General features: G+C 40.4%; 1 protein-coding gene across 1 annotated transcript in view; it reads left to right on the top strand.

Moving 5' to 3' along the window:
* The first annotated feature begins 2,584 nt into the window (after positions 1 to 2,584).
* The window catches only part of LOC127670758 (zinc finger protein 431-like), a 58,013-nt gene continuing 39,027 nt past the window's right edge, over positions 2,585 to 21,570 (top strand). Inside the window, exons 1-2 of the mRNA XM_052165256.1 lie at positions 2,585 to 2,705; positions 13,275 to 13,401. Of these exons, the coding sequence (XP_052021216.1) occupies positions 2,703 to 2,705; positions 13,275 to 13,401 (130 nt within the window). The 5' untranslated portion in view covers positions 2,585 to 2,702. The remainder of the gene's footprint in view (positions 2,706 to 13,274; positions 13,402 to 21,570) is intronic.

Below are 21,570 nucleotides of genomic sequence, written 5' to 3'. Positions count from 1 at the left end.
GCTTTTATTCAGAAGTCAGAGAATAAATGGTGAGCAGTACTTATACAACAATCGGGCAGGAGATACTTAGAATTGAAACCAGATATGGGACCAGAGAAGTCAGTATTTGAATAATACAAAGATAATCTTCCCATAGGGCACACAACATTATGTCTACATTTTCCCCTTTTAGTTAATATAAGGTTCTTTCTGTATGGAAACTTTGGATAAAGTGTTCTACAATCTATTCTATCTTGGTGAGTTTAAATTCTGTGTCTAAATCATTCTTTACCATAACTTGTATAGACATTTTCCTAAATCTTAAACACTTTAAACTTATATGGGAGACTATAATTGTCTAGTCTTCAACCCCATCAGATACCCGAGAAGGAATAAATATTACTTGTACAAAGTGTAAGCAAGCAGCTTCCAAAATTAAAGAAATGACAGAAAAAGCCGACTTCCTGGACAGTTTCATCCTTACTAGAGTTCAATGATCCCAAAAGTATTTTCAGAGTTCAGATCTTTGAGCTAATTGATTCTAGGAGCTGTGAGAAGGAGGGACGTTAAAAGTAGTAGTGATAACTTGTTTAGAGGAAAATCCCCATGACCAAGAGAACAGAATCTATGGCCTAACATTCCAATGAGAGTTGGCCAAGGACCCATATCTATGAAGCAAGGGTCTCACCCTAAACCATAATAATGAAATAGATGCAATAATTATTTATTTTGTACTTGAAGCCCATCTAAGGGTTATTGAATCAACTAATACTGAACAGGTAGGTACTTCCTCCTTGTTGTACTTTCCTGATTTAACACAGGACATAGTGATGACATCTTAAATGATTTTAAAGAAAACGGTGTTCATAGAAAAGACAAAAGAATATATGTTTAACAAATCAAATATGAGTATTTTCCATAAAATACTATTAATCTTGTTTTTGGATTAAGAAATTCAAATACAATAGGGTCCCCAATGGGGGAGCTAGAGAAAGGACCCAAGGAGCTGAAGGGGTTTGCAGTGCCATAGGAGGAACAACGATATGAGCCACCCAGCACTCCCAGAGCTCCCAGGGACAAAACCATCAACCAGAGGGTACACATGGTGTTACCCATGGCTCCAGATGCATAGGCAACAGAGGAGGGCCTTGATGGACATCAAAGGGAGGAGAGGCCTCTGGTCCTGGAAAGGCTCGATGCAGCAGTGTAGGGGAATACCAGGACAGGGAAGCGGGAGAGGGTTGATTGGGGAACAGGGGGAGGGGAGATGGTTTATGGGACTTTCGCGGAGGAGGAGGACCAGGAAAGGGGAAACCATTTGAAATCTAAATAAAGAATATATCTAATAAACAAAACAAAAACAAAACAAAAAAAGAAATTCAAACATTTTTAATCCCCCCACCCAGTAAAACCTTAGTTTCCTTGAAGATCCACTTGTCTCTGGTAGGAATTTAATGAGCTGGAGCAGGGCCTCTTCTCCCTTCCTTCTTCATATCCAATGCAGCAATTCTTTCTAGACTATCCAAATGAGTAAAACTGAGGTGAGACCCAAGCGAAAGGGGAAATGACACTGCCACCACCTTCTTAGAATAAAAACCAGCGAAGTTTCTGCTTAGGGCAGGGACATAGCCGGTGGATGAAGAGTAAAGTTTTCCTTCTCCAGACACTAAAATGGCAAGGCTGGTCTTTCCCTTGGCCACACTGAACTTACTTCTAATATGCCCACATAGAAAACAGCTTTGAGAATGATTTAACACCTGCCTCCTGCCATCCAAGACTTTCTCAGAGGTGCTAGTTCCACGTTCTTGCACAAGGATCAACTTGGCCAGGTCTGTTTTGGTGCTTGAGGAAGTCTTGAAGGAGTCCAGGGAACCTGGCTCTTTGGCCTGAGGGGCTCTGGTTATCAGTTCCAAGGCCACCTGTGCTCAGTCTGAGGCTTCCGGTATTATTCTTGTCAGGATTGATGAATTGGTTTCTGCTGACTTGGTCTGATTCTCTCTCTGCAAGCAGTGTATCAGACCTGCATTTCTTAATAAACTTACTTGCATGAGCCATCATCATCTTACACTGATATCTCCCTGGACCAGAATTGTTGGTGTTCTTTGGCATTGACCAAGCTGTTTTAAACTACCGATGCCCTGCCTCTACCTCACAAATGGTGGCGTGATAAGCCCGTGTCACCGCAGAAGTGTTAACTGTTTGGCCAACGATGTGCAGCTGAGAGAGGTGTTTGCAATACATGATGCGCCTTCTTGAAATTGCTGATGCCTGGTGAATATCCATCCGGTAGTTTAAATTTGACCTGAATGGAATGGGCTTTCTTTCAGTTGCGAGGCAGGGGGATCAATCCACTACACATTGTTTAATGATTTGCATATGCTAGAGGCCGTATGCCTATATGAAGAAGTTCCTACTGGGTGCAGGGACGACTTTGCAGTCCAGGTGTAAGTTGGGCAATGACAATCAGTTCTGTGCCTGGACTGGAAGACAGGGCTGGGAATGACTGAGTCGCGTCCCTTCACGGCGCTCGGAAGCTAAGGGAGCTGCTCCTGTCGCTCAGGGCTTCGGGGCGGAACATCAGTCGGAATGGAGGCGGGCACTTCCGGCCTGCCTTGCCTCAGGTTCCGCAGTGTGACTGAAGAAGATTCCTCGATCCATGTTCCGCGCAGTGACCCTGCTTCTCGGAGCTGTGAGGAAAGCGGGGCGAGCTCGGAATCCGCGCCATGGTGAGAGGGGCCTCCATCCCCACGCGGGGAGGAGCAGATCCCCGGGACCCCGTGTGGGGTTGACCCGGAGTCGGGAACCTGCAGCGAGACGAGGCGTGCAGTGCGATTCCGTTTGGTCCCGCAGGTTGCCTTCTAAGGCTTTGCTTCCTTTCTGAGTCATCCTCCTCATTTCTTGGATTAAAGGTTTCTAGCACCACACAGTTCTAAAAACACCCATTTGAATCATGTAGTGGGCTGGTCATATCGGTAACAAGAACGATTTGTGTGTTTCTTTCTTGAAACTAGAATAGAAGGAATAGATTACCGTGTAAACTGCAGGAGGAAACAGAAATAGACAGTAGCTGGATTACAGGTTTTAAGTTTCAGTTAGTGCTGCCTGCTGGTCTCCATTATAAAGAATGTTCTGATGTTTAAGGTGACTTTCTGTGTACTTTCCCAACATGGATTAATTCATGTGATAGGAATGAAGGCAAACCAAGTTGGTAGATGTTTAATTTGGGGAGGTTACTTTGGACCAATGAAATTTCCACTTTTTCAATTCTCTCATGGGTAAGTGCAAACCTGGTTGGCTCTCTTCAGTGTGGTGAGAGGTTTAAGACACAGGGCATTTGTCTGTGGCTTGTACATCAGCATATAGCACTCAGCAGCTAACATACACAGGGCAGGTCATAAACTCTCTTATTAATGGCATTCACTTTACCAGGAGTGAACTTAATCTGTTTTAAAGTCAGTATACCTACATGATCTGTAGTTATTTTATCTCTTTTAAAAGCCAAGTGTTAGCATCTGGCATAGTGTGGTGTAGGTATTACCTCTACCCACTCATGTAGGTGTGGCCTTGTTGGAAAAAGTCTGTTACTGTGGAGGTGGGTTCCGAGGTCTCTTATATGCACAAGGCTGGTCTGTGTGACACAATCTTCCTCTTCTGCTTCTTGTGGATCAAGATCAAGAACTCTTAGCGTCTCCAGCAACATGTGTGCTTGGACAATGCTGTGCTTCCTGCCATGGTGATTATGGGCTAAACTTATGAAACTAGCCAGCCACAATTAAATGTTTTCTTTTATGAGAGTTGTCTTGGCCTTGGTATCTCTTCTCAGCAATAGAAGCACTAACACCAGCAGGAAGAGAGGAGGCCAATGGGCCTGGCTTAAGCCCTTGAAACTCAAATCATACCTCCAGTGATCCACTTCCTCCAACCAGGCCACACCTCTAAACTTCCCCAAGCAGTGCCTTTCCCTGAGGGACAAACATTCAAACAAACAGACGAATGGGTGCCATCCTCATTCAAACCACCATAGCATTACTTTTAAATTTTCATTTGTTTTACCTACATCACTATTCTAATCTCTACTTGCGGCTGTTCTCCAGTATTTCTCAATTAGTAATAATTTCATCCAATTACTTCAAGTAGTTATTCATTTATTTATTTATTTATAGAGCACTGTGTCATGTAGGTGTCTTAGTTTTTCTGTTGCTGTGATAAAACACCATAACCAAAGAGCAAGTTGGGGAGGAAAGAGTGTATTTGGCTGACACTTCAGCAGCGGTGATCATCATTGAAAACAGGACAGGAACTCACACAGGGCAGAAACCCAGAAGCAGGAGCTGATGCAGAGGCCATGGAGGGTGGTCTTTTTGGCTTGTTCCGTAGCATCTGCTCAGTCTGATTTCTTACAGAACCCAGGGATGCCACCACTCCCAATGGACTGTGCCCTCCCCATTAATCGCTAAGTGAACAAATGCTTTACATGCCTGCCTACAGCCGAAGCTTATACAGGCATTTTCTGAGTTGAAGCTCCCTCCCCTCAGATGATTCTTGACTGTGTCAGGTTGACAGAAAACTACCTAGCATAGGCAGCTGGGCTTGCCTTGCACTATGTTGTTGGAAAGTGATTTGAACATCTAAAACTTCCTCTGCTGCCCAGTGCTGGTAATAAGGTTTTCAGGTTAGTAAAAAGGAAGGAGACAACGGAGTGAATTTCCTGGTGGAGTTCAGGCTTTTACTGGGGAGACTGGAATGCAGAGGGACCTGTGTAAGGATTGGAATCAATTGTCCACTTGCAAGGTCTTGTAGTTCAGTCAAGGTCATTGTAGAGAAAGGGAGGTGGTAGGAACGAGGGTGAAAGTTTTTCAGTTTTGTCTGGAGTTGCATTTATCAGAGATTATCCAGGTAATCAGTTTTAGGTATTGATGAACTTATTGATAAATACTGTTTTTTGGTCCGCAGACTAGAGCAATCAAGAATATGAATAAATAAGTGAATTTTCTTCTAGAAACTGAATTACTCTAGTTAAATTAATTCAACCAGACCATAAGAGCTGGGAAAATTCCTGTGGCCCTGCCTAATAGGCCTGTTGTATTTTTCTGTCTGAACATGTATAGCCCAAGAGAAAAGGTTTGAGTTATTCTTGGTGCACTATAGTATAAACTGTTAGTCCCTTGGGTACATAGGGCCATAAAGCCCATGTCAGTGTCTTAAAATATATTTTTGAGGTCATGATTACTTAATTTAACCCTTCCTTTTCCTCTCTACTGGCCCTCCATATATCCCTCCTTGTTTCTGTTTTAATTGTTGTACCTACTTGAATTTGACCTAAGGTTGTCTGGGTCTAAAGTAAAGGGATGTCTACACTGGACATTGAGTGTGTAATGACTATGCACACTATACACCATACAACTAGGAGGAGAAATATAAAGTACTGTGGGAAACTGAAAGAATTTCTACTTAAATGCAAATTTCCAGTATAACGACTCTGTGTCCTTACAGGGTGGAAAGCAGAGCTGGCATGGTTGTGTGAGTCATTTGATCTCTGATTACAGTATAGGGGAGTTGCTACTCTAGTGAGGCCTATGTAGCTGGGTGGCCCTTGCAGAAGAGGGTCTCTGGACAAGCCTTACAGTGGGAGTGTAGTGGCAAATAGTAAATACCACTCTGTTCCCAGTAGGGTGCTTGCCTCCTCTGCACCTGCCCAAGAGCTCTCTGGACGCATGAATGACACACACACACACACACACACACACACACACACACACACACACACACGTGTGCACTCACACACCAGCTTAATTTTTAATATGCCTTCTTAGTTCAATAGTTGGGCACTTATAAATCTCCTTATCGCTAGCACATATTCCTGTAAATCTATTTTTATCTTTGGTTTCCCAGACCCAAGCAGGGAGTGGACCCTGGGGCCACTTCACTGGATTCTGACATGTTGATGGGGCCTTTAATTCTGATCTCATTGCCTCATCCTCATGGCAGTTCTCTTCTTCTTCCCCTCACAGCCTTGCCCTTGAAATCTAAAAGTCCTGCCTCTGACTTCCTGCCTAGTTGTATGGGCAATTCTTTATTACCATCAAAGACAGCTGGGGGCAGGGACCCTCAGTGTCTGGAAGTGTGACTTTTGGGAGCTGAATTAAGACAAAGCATTAGGAACCACTTCCCAGCATAGGAGCACTGGTGAGCAGCAGCATGGTGCTTTTTTCCAGGGTTTTCCTCCTGGGCTAACATGTAAGTCTGCAGTGTCTGCTGTGCTGCTATATCCCAGAGCATCTGAGCACATTGCTTTTCTAGGAATGTGTTGTAGAGAGCTGGTGGGTCAGGCAGATTGCACCTCATGTGCAGTAGCCTGTGCCAGGAGGCAGGTATAAAATTATCCTTAACGTTGTTTTGTGTGTGATCATGTTAGAAGAAAGAGCCCAGCACTGCAATCATAGTCTAGAGAAGGCAAACTTGACTTTTGACCTACAGCCTATGCTCCTGCCCTAGATAGAGGCCAGTCTTGGATTTTAGTCTAAGGAAGATGGTGGCTGTATCTTTAAATTTTTGGCTAGTATCTGACTTTAATCTTATTTATTTGTTTAGTTTGCTTCATAAGAAATGAAGGAAGAAAGAGAAGAAGAACTTCTCTGAGGAGAAGAGTCCATGCTCCAGGTCTTTCATTTCCCACAATAGAGAAGCACATATTTGAATAAATAAAAGTTCTACCATGCAGGGAGATTGAAAGGATTTGGATTCCTTGTTCCCAAAATATGCTTAATATTATTTGATGGAGAAGACTCATTTTTTTTTTTGGACAAAAGTATTCTTCTCTTTTTTAAAACTCTTTTTAAAGAGTTTTAAAAACTCTTTTTTTCAAACTCATTAATATGCTGGCACCCTATCCTATGTTGGAATAAGAAACAATAATGGGGAAGGAGTTTAGCATTAGTTGATTGAATAATTTTTTTGATTTTTTTCTTTTATTATTATTAATCATTCCATTCATTTACATCTCAAGTGATATTTCACTTCCTGGTTATCCCTTCTCCACCCCCCATCCCACATCTGCCCTCTCCTTCCTTTTTGCTTGTATGAGAGAGATCCCCTACCCACCCACCCACACTCTCCTGCCCCACCGTTCCAGCAACCCCCTACTCTGGGGCATCAAACCTCACTGGGACCAAGGGCCTCCCCTCTCATTGTTGTCGGGCAAGGCATCCTCTGCTACATATGTATCTGGAGCCAAAGATCCCTTTAGGTACACTCCTTGGTTGATGGTTTAGTCTCTGGAAGAATTTGGTGGTCAGGCCTGCGTTATGTTGTTCTTCCAATGGGGTTGCAATCCCCCTCCACTCCTCCAATCCCTTTCCCGGCTCCCCACCAGGTTCTCTGAGTTCTTCTAAGCATCTACTTCGGCTTTGGTCAGTTGCTGGCTGGACCTCCCCCGAAATTGCCACACTTGGTTCCTATCCACAAGACCCACAAGTCCCATTTGACCATGGCAACAATGTTGGGTTTAGTGTCTGAAGACACGATATATCCCCAGATGGGGCCGTTTCCCTGTTGGCCCTTCCTTCAATCTCTTTTCCATTTTTTGTCTTTGTTCTTCCTTTGGACAGGAACATTTCTGGGTTCAAAAAACTTTGTGATGGGTGGGTGGCCCCATCCCTCAACAAGGGGCCATGCCTATCTACTGGAGGTGGTCTCTGCAATTTTTATCTCCCCCTTCTCTGTGCATTATGGCTAAAGTTATTCCCATTGGGTCCTGGGAGCCTCACGTTTCTCTGGTCTGAGACCCTCCAGTGCCTATCCCCAGTTCCTCATTGTCCCCCACCCACTTATTTTTATTCGATATCCTGACCCTCTCTACTCTCTCACATCTCCTCCAGATTCTGATATTGTCACCCTTATTTCTTCCTCCTCCTTTCCCCCTCCCTTGTCCCCCTCTCCTTCCATTTCCCACAATCGTTCTGTTCCTCCCTAATGCAGGATTGAAGCATCCACCCCCTGATATTCCTTCTTTCTACGCTCCATATGGTCTGTAGGTTCTATTATAGACAGCGTGAGCTTTTGGGTTAGTATCCACTTATCATTGAGTACAGGTATGTCTTCTTTTGTGCCTGGGTTACCTCACTCAGGATGATATTTTCTAGCTCCATCCATTTGCCTGTGAATTTCATGAAGTCATTGTTTTTAATTGCTGCTATGTCCAATTTTCTGAGGAACTGCCAGACTGATTTCCAAAGTGGTTATACTAGCTTGAAATCCCACCAGCAATGGAGAAGTCTTTCTCCACATCCTGGACAACATCTACTGTTACCTGCATTTTTGATCTTAGCCATTTTGACTGGTGTGAGATGGAATCTCAGGGTCATTTTGATTTTCATTTCCCTAATGAAAAAGTATATTGAACATTTCTTTAAGTGTTTCTTAGCTATTCAAGATTCCTCAAATGAGAATTCTCTATTTAACTCTGTACTTCATTTTTTAATAGGGTTATTTGGTTCTCTGGAGTCTGCCTTCTTGAATTTTTTGTGTATTTTGGATATTAACCCTCTTTTGGATATAGGATTGGTAAAGATCTTTTCCCAATTTGTGGGTTGCCGTTTTGTCCTATTGATATTGTCCCTTGCTTTACAGAAGCTTTTCAGTTTTTTTTTTTTTTTTACTTTTTTTAATTAGATATATTCCTCCTTTACAATATTCAAATATTGTCTCCTTTCCTGGTCCTCCCCGCAAAAGTCTCAGAACCCATCTCCTCTCCCCCTGTTCCCCAATCAGCCCTCTCCTGTTTCCCTTTCCCAGCATTCCCCTACACTGCGACATTGAGCCTTTCCAGGACCAAGGGCCTCTCCTCCCTTTGATATCCAACAAGGCCATCCTTTACTGCCTATGTGTTATGGATGGAGCCATGGGTAACTCCACGTGTACCCTCTGGTTGATGGTTTTGTCCCTGGGAGCTCTGGGAATACTGGGTGGCTCTAATTGTTGTTCGTCCTACCGCACTGCAAACCCCTTCAGCTCCTTGGATCCTTTCTCTAGCTCCTCCATTGGGAACCCTGTGCTCAGCTCAATGGCTGGCTGAGAATGTCCCCTTCTGTATTTGTCATGCACTAGCAGGTGACTCTGACTCCAGTCAGCAAGTACTTGTGGACATCAATAATAGTGTCTGGATTTTGTAACTCTATATGGGATGGAACACTAGGTGGGGTAGTCTGTGAATGGTCCTTCCCTCAGACTCTGCTCCACACTTTGTCTTTGTATCTCCTTCTGTGGGAATTTTGTTTCCCCTTCTAAGATGGACCAGAGTATCCATACATTGTTCTTACTTCTTCTTGAGCATCATTTGATATGTGAATTGTGTCTTGGGTATTCCAAGCTTCTGGGGTAATAGCCACATATCAATGAGTGCATATCATGTGTGTTCTTTTGTGATTGGGTTACCTCACTCAGGATGATATTTTCTAATTCCATCCATTTGTCTAAGAATTTCATGAATTCATTGTTTTTAATAGCTGAGTAGTATTCCATTGTGTAAATGTACCACATTTTCTATATCCATTCTCCTGTTGAGGGACATCTAGGGTCTTTCCAGCTGCTGGCTATTATAAGTAGGGCTGCAATGAACATAGTGGAGCATGTATCCTTATTACATGCTGGAGAATCCTCTAGGTATATGCCCAGGAGTGGTATAACAGGGTCCTCTGGTAGTATTATGCCTACTTTTCTGAGGAACCACCAGACTGATTTCCAGAGTGGTTGTACCAGCTTGCAACCCCACCAGCAGTGGAGGAGTGTTCCTTTTTCTCCACATCCTCGTCAGCACTTGCTGTCTCCTGAGTTTTTGATCTTAGCCATTCTGACTGGTGTGAGGTGAAATCTCAGGGTTGTTTTGATTTACATTTCCCTGATTACTAAGGATGTTGAACATTTCTTTAGGTGCTTCTCTACCATTCAGTATTCCTCAGGTGAAAATTCTTTGTTTAGCTCTGTACCCCATTTTTTAATAGGGTTATTTGGTTCTTTGAAGTCTAACTTCTTGAGTTCTTTCTATATATTGGATATTAGTCCTCTGTTGGATGTAGGGTTGGTAAAGATCTTTTCCCAATTTGTTGGTTGCTGTGTCCTATTGGCAGTGTCTTTTGCCTTATATAAACTTTGTAATTTTATGTGGTCCCATTTGCCAATTCTTAATCTTAGAGCATAAGCTATTGGTGTTCTGTTCAGGAAGTTTTCCCCTGTGCCCATGTGCTCAAAGCTCTTCCCCAGTTTCTTTTCTATTAATTTCAGTGTGTTTGGTTTTATGTGGAGGTCCTTGATCCAGTTAGACTTGATCTTTGTACAAGAAGATAAAAAAATGTATTGATTTGCATTCTTCTGCATGCTAACCACCAGTTGAACCAGCACCATTTGTTGAAAAGGCTGTCTTTTTTCTACTGGATGGTTTTAGCTCCTTTGTCAAAGATCAAATGACCATAGGTTTGTGGGTTCATTTCTGGGTCTTCAATCCTATTCCATTGATCTACCTGCCAGTCACTGTACCAATACCACACAATTTTTAACACTATTGCTCTGTAGTATTGCTTGAGGTCAGGAATACTGATTCCCCCAGAAATTCTTTTACTGTTGAGAATAGTTTTGGCTATCCTGGCTTTTTTGTTATTCCAGATGAATTGAGAATTGTTCTTCCTAAATCTATGAAGAATTGAGTTAGAATTTTGATGGGGGATTGCACTGAATTTGGCAAGATGGCCATTTTTATTATATTAATCCTGCCAATCCACGAGCATGGGAGATCTTTCCATCTTCTGAGATCTCCTTCGATTTCTTTCTTCAGAGACTTGAAGTTCTTGTCATATAGATCTTTGACTTGTTTGGTTAGAGTCACACCAAGATACTTTATCTTGTTTGTGACTATTGTGAAGGGTGTCATTTCCCTAATTTCTTTCTCAGCCTGTTTATCCTTTGAGTATAGGAAGGCTACTGATTTGTTTGAGTTAATTTTATATCTGGCAACATTGCTGAAGTTGTTTATCAGCTATAGGATTTCTCTGGTGGAGTTTTGTGGGTTACTTAAGTATACTGCCATATCATCTGCAAATAGTGATAGTTTGACTTCTTCCTTTCCAATTTCTATCCCTTTGACTTCCCTTTGTTGTCTAATTATTCTAGCTAGAACTTGAAGTACTATATTGAATAAATATGGAGAGAGAGGGCAGCCTCGTCTAATCCCTGATTTTAGTGGGATTGCTTCAAGTTTCTCTTCATGTAGTTTGATGTTGGCTGCTGGTTTGCTGTATATTGATTTTACTATGTTTAGGTATGAGCCTTGAATTCCTGATCTTTCCAAGACTTTTAACATGAAAGGACGACTAATTTTGTCAAATGCTTTTTCAGCATCTAATAAAATGATCATGTGTTTTTTTTCTTTGAGTCTGTTTATGTAGTAGATTACATTGATGAATTACTGTATAGTGAACCATCCCTGCATCCCTGGGATGAAACCTACTTGATCATGGTAAATGATTGTTTTGATGTGTTCTTGGATTCGATTGGCAAGAATTTTATTGAGTATTTTTGCATTGATATTCATAGGGGAAATTTGTCTGAAGTTCTCTTTCTTTGTTGGATCTTTGTGTGGTTTTGGTATCAGTGTAATTGTGATTTCATAGAACAAGTTCCTTCTTGTTCCTTGGGTAGTGTTCCTTCTGTTTCTATTTTATGGAATAGCTTGAAGAATCCATTGGTTTTCTGTTCAGGAAGTTTTCCCCAGTACCCAAGTATTTGAGGCTTTTCCTCACATTTTCTTCTGTTAGATTCAGAGTATTTGGTTTTATGTGAAGGTCCTTGATCCACTTGGATTTGAGCTTTGTACAAGGAGATAGGTATGGATCAAGTTGCATTCTTCTGCATACTGACCTCCAGTTGAACCAGCATTATTTGTTGAAAATGCTGTCTTTTTTCCACTGAATGGTTTTAATCTTCTTTGTCAAAGATGAAGTGGCGATAGGTGTGAGGGTTCATTTCTGCATCTTCAGTTCTATTCCATTGATTTACTTTCCTGTTTCTGTACCAATACCATGCCCGGTGGGCACAGGTGGGAGCTGGAAGGCACCTGGGTTGGGAATCTGCTTCCTGGGGGCAGGGGTCTCTGTTCAACTGGTCTTGGGGCAGGGTTTAAGATCTTACCTGTGAAGCTGGATGTGTCTGAATACCTGGGGGTTCAAGTTGCAGGTGGGAGCCAGAAGGAGCCCAGGTCTCTGGCTGGGTGGAAATCTGTTTCTCTGGGTTGCAGGGGTCCCTGTATGCCAGGTCTCTGGGTGGGATTTAAGGTAGAATAGAAGCAGTTGCTTTTCATTACTAAGCAATTGTTCTGGTCTTATTATATCTTTTATTTTCATATTTTTAGCTGATGGAATTAGGTTTTTGTACATGTCAAGCAGTTACTCTTACACAAATACACATGTGTATGTGGCACACAAGTGAATGTATGTGATTTATGTGCCTGGTGTTCACTGAAGTCAGAAGAGAGCCTTGGATTCTCTTGTTCTGAAGTTATGAATGGCTGGGAACCTCCCTTGAGTGTTGGGGATTGATCTAGGTCTTCTTCAAAAGCAAAATGTGCTTTTAACTGTTCACCCATCTTTGTTGTCTATGCTTTTCGGTTTTGATTTTGGACCAACCTTTATTCCCTAACATTTTTTAGAATTCTTTGATCTCTCAGTTCAGTAAATTAATAGAAATACATTCATGTAAAGGAATATCATATTTTTTTGCAGTTTAAATTGGGGTACTGCAATTTTTAATAGACTAGTATTGAACTGGAATGAATGTTTAACTCTTTTCCCTAAGTACTTTCTGTATTCTTTGGTTTGTTTTCTTGAGACAGTGTACCACTATGTAGCTCTGGCAGTCATGAAAATTACTACCTACACCAGGCTTGCCTAGAATCATGGGAATCACCTGTCTCTGCCTCCTAGGGACTGGTATTAAAAGGTCCACACATTTTTGAAGTTATGGATTTTTTCATACAGTTTTGCTAATATATACTCACTGGGGTTGATTGGTTTGGGTGTTTCTCTGTATGACTTGTTAGTTGTCATTTCTTTGTCAATGTCATATGGAATTCAAAAGAGCTGTGATCCTCCTTCTCTGTTTCTTTCTAAAATGACTTGACTACATTTTAAATTCTGTAATATGGAAAAAGTATGTGAAGCACCCAGAAGTATATAAATATATTTCAATGAAGTATACATGTACAGTGCAGTCTCACCATTTCTATTATGTGCATGTGTGGGATATTTTAGGATGCAGTGACCTATGAGGATGTGCATGTGAACTTCACTCAGGAAGAGTGGGTTTTGCTGGATCCTTCCCAGAAGAGTCTCTACAAAGATGTGATGCTGGAAACCTACTGGAACCTCACTGCTATTGGTAAGAATGCTAGTTGTCTTTCACTTTCTAAACAAGGGCACAAGCATTTCTTGTTTTTTGGTGTACTTCTGTGATTTAAGTTTTGATAAAGGAAGACTGTGGTGAATAATCAGACATGGTTCTTGGGTACACCAGAGATACTAACTTAAAATTTTCACAGTCAACTAGGTTGCCCAGGAAGGAGTGAGGTTTAGAGAAAGAAAAGACAGACAAAATTATAATATGACCCCAGCTAATACTGAAGCTGAAGTGGGTTTAATTTCTCCCAGTCCACTTTTATATCATTATAAGTACATACATACAAAGAATGTGGCCAGTCCTGAGGCATAAACAACGAGGTCCAGGATCAAACAAAGCATAAACACAGGTCTGGAGGTTACTGTTTCTAGGGACTTATCAAGATGATCAAGATATAAGGAACCTTCCTTAGCTGTATTTTCTTGTCCTAGCCCAATGCCAAATATTCTCTCCAAATTCCTAGAAGCGGTCCCAAGAGCTCTCCACATTGAGGTATGTCTGGGTAGTTTCCAGTTTCTGGCTTTGTTGCAGGAAGTATTAAAAATGAATCCATGCTATTGTTGGCAAGGCACCCATGGACTGACTGGCCAGTCAGTAGCAGGCCATAGCTGGCCTGTTCTCCTCTCGTTGGAGACTCTCTGACTCCTAAATCTCTCCGCCCATCTCGTTAAGTTCCCACTGGCAGATCACTACCAGGCCAGCCCCATGCTTCAAAACTTCCATGTCCTTTTGGGGCATGGCAAACCCACACTTTGCCACTGTACCTTTTTCTCTGGGACCTAGTCGAGCTGCCGCTTGAAGGAAAAGCACCACACAAATTTAGTTCAGAATCAGTGGTAACTAAATCACTGAGCACAACAACTAGAACCCTAATCTCATAAGTCATATTAAATCTAAATCTTCTGGTAGCATATCCTGGCAGATTCCTCATGTAAACCAGGAGACACTAGTAGTTACATCTTGTCCTCTTGCTGTCCCCTTCCAAAAGCCCCTATTTCTCTCCTGCTTCCTTTCTTCCCTGTTCAACCCAGAAGTCCCACCTACTCACCCAGTGATTGGTTCCTTTATTCATTTGGGGAAGGGTCACAAGAAGTCACCTAAGTATGTGACTCATTCCTCATTCCAGACAGCCCCTCTTGGGAAAGCGTAATTAACATCAAAATACAGACAGCATCCCCAACATGGCTTTTATGAATAAAGCTGCTATGAACATAGTGGACCACTTGTCCTTGTGGTATGGTGGAGTATCTTTTAGGTATATACCCAGGCAGGAGTGGTATAGCTGGGTCTTCAACTATTTTCAATTTTCTGAGACATTGCCAGATTGATTTCCAGAGTGGTTGGATATCCTTGCCTGTGCTGTTGCTTGAGTTTTTTATCTTAGCTATTCTGCTGTGTGTATGGAATCTCAGGGTCATTTTGATTTGCATTTCCCTCATGACTAATTCCCTAAGTGCATTGCAGCCATTTGAGATTCTTCAGTTGGGAATTCTCTGTTTAGCTCTATACCCCATTTTTTAATTGGGTTGTTCCATTTGTTGGTATCAAACTTCTTGAGTTCTTTGTAAATTTTGGATATTTGCCCTCACTTAGATATAGGGTTAGAGATGATCTTTTCCCAATCTGTAGGCTGCCATTTTGTTCTTTTGACAGTATCCTTTGCCTTACAGACACTTTTCAATTTCATGAGGTCCCATTTATTAACTGTTCATCTTAGAGCTGAGCTATTGATATTCAGTTCAGGAAATTGTCTTCTGTACCAGTGTGTTCAAGGCTATTGATTGATATTGTTTATAGGTAATGTGGAAGAGAGAGAAACTCACCAATATATTAAGCCTTTATTTTTTGATGGAGCAGAGGGATTCAGCTGAGGGAAAAGACTGACACCCAGCTAGCTTATTCCAGTTGCTTTATTCAAAAATTATACAATGGTAATTGGGGCTGGGAAATGTTCCAGCTACCAAAATTATCTTGCCCTTGCTACCCATGAGAGCAGATGACCTACATAAATCTCAGTCCAGGTTTGCCAGGAATACCTGAGGAACAAGATTGGTGCACCTGCAAGTTCTCATGTAGCACCAGGGCAGATTTTCTAGAGAGACAACATTTCTTTAACATCCAGTCTCAAAACAGTTTCTCAGCCTGTATAGATTGACCCAAACATAGTGTATGCTTTACTGAAACATTTCACTTAAAGCCAGACACAAAGGCTTTACCGTACATTTCACTTAAAGTCAGACATATAGGCGCGCGCGCACACACACACACACACCCCACACACACACACACACACACACACACATACATACATACATATATATCACTACATCTTTTTGTTTTTAATCAGATTTGTTAGGGATACGAATTATTGTTGGAGAATTAAGGAGTTGTGCAGTAAATATGGGCTTTTGTCTATCTAGTTATGTAACAGTTTTATGCAAATAAATCAGCCTACATTTTAAAACCAGTAAAGTTATCGCTATAGAGTATTATAAAAAATCACAAGAGGAAGAAACTTATCAAAATGATTCATAGGCTCAAACGAAGCTATAACATCTGTAAGATATCCTATAATGTCCATCCTATAACATCTGTAAGACATCCTATGACATCCATCCTACAACATCTGTAAGATATCCTATGACATCCTTCTTACAACATCTGTAAGACAGCCTGTGACATCCATCCCTCTTAATTGAGGCAGCTTCTTTGAAGACATTTCTACAATTTCTTGCTGCAAATCATAAAACATTTGAGAAGAATTAAGATTATCCTACAAATGTGCTTTATCCTTTTCCCAATCATGTTTGTTATTATTTAATCTTAAAGGTATAATACAATAAGAAACAATATTCCAGTCACATTTCGATTTCATTTGTTCTCTGAATAATTGTAATTGCTTTCCAATGAGTTTTACAGCGTATCTCAGTTCACCTATTTTATCAACTATTTCCCTATTTATCTTACTTTGTTGAATTGAAGTTCATGAGAATGCATATGCCAGCATTTAACAAGTTCAGCAGTTTGAACTTCTTCATGAAGAGCAACTCCAGCTGTTGTAGCCATATAGTAGTTACTGTGATAATTCCCAGGGCCACAAAAATTATCAATCCCATCATCCATCGAGTTATTCTTAATATTCTTGCAGCAAGTTTCTGTACTAGCACCATCCCAGGTGAGTCTTACTGTGATCTTGACAATCTCACTGGCATCCAGACTACTGGGCTTGTTCTGAGAATATGTAAATTTCAAAAGAAACATTTAAAGAGACACTGGCATTGACACAGGCATGACGAGTATAGCATGTATGAGTGATGCTATAATCATTAGGGTGTCATTGCACAGTCCACTCAGTAACAAATAAGGTAATGGCACACAAGCTGAAAAAGGTATGATCCTAAATTAAAGGACAAATTAAAGTTTAATTTTTTGGTCTCACTTCAAGTGGATGAAAAGTGCTTGCCAATTTCCACTGACTAGTCTGAATAGAATTATCAAATTGTTACACAGGGTCTGACATTACAACTCAATGCCACTTGATAGAGTCTTTAGAAGCAGAGACAACTTCCACAGTTTTAATCATTTTCACATCAGTTCTGAGAAAGAATATAGTCAAGAATTCGAAGACCCTAAAGCATAAGGGCTCCAATAACTTCTCCTTGGGAGATAGTAATAAGCACCCAACCATTCCGACCTGTGCAGTTGGCACCCTAATAGTTACAGTATCATTTGTATACACTGTACTCGTCTTACCTGTGTCAGTGGATCCCTGCCAATGTATCCAATCAGATTCCTTGGTAGTAATCCATAATTTTCAAGTTGGTTAATTTGTGGAACTAGTAGGTTAATCTCTTGTCCCTCCAATCCAAATGCACAAAGCATAAGAAGTTGTCTATAAGAATTCTGGGAAGTACTATGATCAGTTTTAGATATCCAAATGTGTTAAGTTATACTTAGTAAATTCTATTAACCATACAAATAAGAATTCCTTTTATTCCCACAATATAATTTACAATTTCTTTACCTTCTTCTGCAGGTTGAGCAGGTCCACAGTGGTCATAAGGACCAGGTAAATTCATTGACCGACACAGAATGTCTCCCCAACTTACACCTATTTTAATTGGAGGATTAGGAATATAAGCTCTATAAGGATGATTTGACCCCATTGCTTATACAGTTACCACAGACAGCATGGCAAGAAACAAGTACTGTTTGGAGATTTTCCCAGACAGTCAAACTATTGTTTCTCTTTTATCAGCCAATTTCTTAAGCTGTCTGCTTCAAAATCTCTCTCTCTCTCTCTCTCTCTCTCTCTCTCTCTCTCTCTCTCTCTCTGTGTGTGTGTGTGTGTGTGTGTCTGTCTGTCTCTTTCTCTCTCTCTCTCTCCCTTCCTCCCTCCCTCCCTCTCTCTCTGTCCCCCTCCCTCAAACCATGCTATCCCTCCCTCCCTCTCTTCCTCCCTCCCTCCCTCAAACCATGCTATCCATGTCAGCTGCAAATGCTTTGACAACATCTGTCTTGCTCATGTAGAATTTTAATTAGTTTTGATGGAATCCAGTTTTTCATTGGCTGTAGAGACAGAGGCACAGTCTCCACCCCATTGCAATTTCTTCTTTGCTTTCCATTGTGATGTGAAAACATCGTTGAAGATGCATTTCAGCAGCTGTTTTCCTGGTGCATTAGTATTTAAAATTATTTAAAGTCAGCAATACTTCTACATAATTGTTTGATCTATCTCTAGGATTCCTTATCTTTTCCCTTTTTTCTTTTAAAAACATCTCTTTTAATATATGATTAGATCTTTCCACTATTGCTTGACTTGTAAGATTATGGGGAATACCTGTAATATGTTCTATGTTATGTCATGTAAAAAAAATGTTTCATTTTGTTAGAAAGAGCAGGTGTATTATCAGTTTTATTTTGTAATGACATCCTCATAATTACCATTGTTCCTAATAAATGTTCTATTTTATTAGTATTTAATTTTAATTAGTAATTATTAAATATTACTTATCATTGGTTATTATTATTTATCTTTAAATAATTAAATACGTATTTAATACTACAGGCTCTGCCCTTTCAGAGCTTAAGGCAGGTGTCCATTGAAACCCTGATAAGTGTCAATAGTATCATGTATGTATATACTCTAGCTTTCCAAATTTTGTTGAATGAAATACATCTATTTGCCAAATTTTATTTCTTTGTTCACCTCTAGGATTACTGCTTTCAGGTAAAGGAATTTAATTATATATGGAACAATTAGGACAATTTTTAATGATTTTTTTTTAATTTTGCCTGGTACATTTCCTACTGATCAGCATTCATTAGCCCAATGTCTGTCTTTTCCACATCTATTACAAGTTCTTGGTGGTTGATTGTTTTTAAAATGAGGCATTTCCTGTAGTAAGCAAATATCTGCATTCTTTTTTCAGATGCCCAAGCCTCCCACAGTTAAAGCATCGTGTGTGTGTGTGTGTGTGTGTGTGTGTGTGTGTGTGATATAAAACATTTAACTAAGGTGTTTGTCCAATATCAGAGGTAGCTTTTATCTGTTCATCTAAGAAGGCACCTCCAGCTTCTAACAATCTTATCACTCTTTACCATTCTTATTTGCATTTTCAAAAGCCAAAAATTCAAGTGGCACCCTTCTTTTATGTCTGGCTCTGCTCTTTGCACTGTTGAAGTTAATTTGTACAAAAAGCCAGTATAAACCTCTGCAGGACTTTAGGTAAATTTAGTAAAAGAGATAGTCTTTCCTTTTTCCTGGTTCCTCAACTCTATTCCAGATTCTTAAAGTCATGGAATACTTCTCTTTTTAATGAGAAGGGGTCTGCTTGGTTTAAATCTTTTTTAAGTACCTCCTTTTTTTTTTTTAATTTTATTTTGTCTTTATACCTTTTCTCATCTTTTGGGAAGTAACTTTTTTTTTTTAATTTTCATACCGTTCTTCTTTTGGGAAGTCTCTAGAGATTTTCTACTTGTTTACTTAATATTTGAAGTTGTGCTGTAAATTCAGAATGTTCCTTTTTTAGGTCTATCTCATGTGAAGGAGGGAGAGGAAATTCCTTTCCATCCTCACTTTCCGTCTCTTCTGAAGCATCCTTCTCACTTATTGACAGATTATCTTACTGTACACCAGATCTATATGTTTCTCACCGTTCACTCTGAAAATGGTTCTAAGACATTTTAAATTAAAGTACATAAAGACCAAATCTTTATAGGTATTTACTCTCCACTCTGGTGGGTCTGTTTTAAAGACCATAGCACTTATTTCCACAGTGACAATTTTAATTAATTTAAACCATAGACAGTGCTTTTTAATTAGTGCAAAGAGCTCAATAACCTTTCTTTCGATTTTACTCTACTTCCTTCCAATTAACTTCACATTCTTCTGCTCTTGAGATGAGAAATTATTCAGATCAGCTGGTAAATTTCTCATGACCTGTGCCAAATCCTGGAGACACAGTTACCTCCTTGTAAATACAACTTCTTTCACCTCCAGTCCTAGTGAGTCTGGTTTCCTCCCCCTCCTGGTCCACAAAACTGGGGACCATTTATTGACTGATGTTGCTTGTAGGTGCTTCAGTAGAGAGAAGCTCACCAATATGCTAAGTCTTCTTGTAAAAGACTTGACACCCAGCTAACTCACTCCAGTTACTTGTGGGAAATATTAAAAAAAGGACTTCAAGTTCTTGCACTTCTCCCTGATACTTTCTGCCCTGGTTGCCCACCTGGCCAGTTCTTATCTCATGGCGACTCTTTGACTCAGAGTTCCAAAATCTTTCCACCCAGCTCACTAAGATCCTACTGGCTACCATGCCAGCCCCATGCTTCAAAATCACCACGATCTTTGTGGTGCACATCAGGCAAGCCCTCATGCTTTGCCGCCATGCCTTTCTTTCTTGAACTTAGACGAGCCACCTCGTGAAAGAAAATGCAACACAAACTTAGTTCTGAAACTACAGCAGCTCAATCGCTGGACACAACAATTAAAATCCTAATCCTGTAAGCCTTATTAAATCTAAATCCTCTGGTGGCGAGTCCTGAGAGATCTGCATTGAAACTGGGAGACAATAGTAATTACACCTTGTCCTCAACATCCGTCCAAAAGGACCCTCTCTCTCTCTCTCCTTCCTCTCTTTCCCTATCCAACCTGGAAGTCCTGCCTACTCGCCCAGTGATTGGCTCCTTTATTCATTAGGGGATGGTTCACAAGAAGTCACCTGAGTACAAGACTCATTCCTCATTCAAAGCCCCTCCCAGGAGAGTGGAATTAACATCAAAATAAAAGCAACCCTAGGGCTATCCACAACCATTACTTTATTCAAACTTTATACTTGGTAATTGTGGCTGAGAAAGATTGCAGCTACTAAAGTTATCTTGCCTTTGCTCCCCATGAGCAGATGACCCACGTAAACCTTAGTCCCCTTTGACCGTGGCTAGCCATAATTAAGTTTTCCAGGAGTGTCTTTAGAGCAAGGTTGGTATAGTTCTGTATGTTCTCATGTAGCACCAAGTGCAAATTCTATAGACATAACATTTTTTTAAGGTTCAAATAGTCGCAGAACAATTTTCTCAGCCTCTACTGATTGAGCCAAACATAGTAAAAGCTTTGCTGAAACATTCTACTTAAAGCCAGACATAAAGGCTTTACTATACATATCACAACAAAGGCTATTTCCCACTATATCTTCTATTAGATTTATTGTAGCTGGTTTTAGTTTGAGGTCTTTGATCTACTTGGACTTGAGTTTTGTGCAGGCTGATAAATATGAATCTATTTGCATTCTTCTACATGCAGACATCCAGTTACATCAACATTTGTTGAAGATGCTTTCTTTTTTCTATTTTATGGTTTTTACTTTCTTTGTCAAAAAATCAAGTGTCTATAGGTGTGTCAGTCTATTTCTGGATCTTTGATTTGATTCCATTGATCAGCCTGTCTGTTTATATACAAATACCATGCAGTTTTTATTACTATTGCTCTGTAGTACAGCTTGAAATCAGGGATGGTGATACCTCCTGAAGTTCTTTTATTATACAGGATTGTTTTAAGTATCCTGGGTACTTTTTCTGTGTGAAGTTGAGAATGGCTCTTTTTTTTTTTTAATTTTTTTTTTTTATTATATGTAAGTACACTGTAGCTGCCTT

The sequence above is a fragment of the Apodemus sylvaticus genome, chromosome 20 (assembly GCF_947179515.1).
Source record: "Apodemus sylvaticus chromosome 20, mApoSyl1.1, whole genome shotgun sequence".
In the NCBI taxonomy this organism is placed as follows: Eukaryota; Metazoa; Chordata; class Mammalia; order Rodentia; family Muridae; genus Apodemus; species Apodemus sylvaticus.
This window is presented reverse-complemented; position numbering and strand designations above follow the sequence as displayed.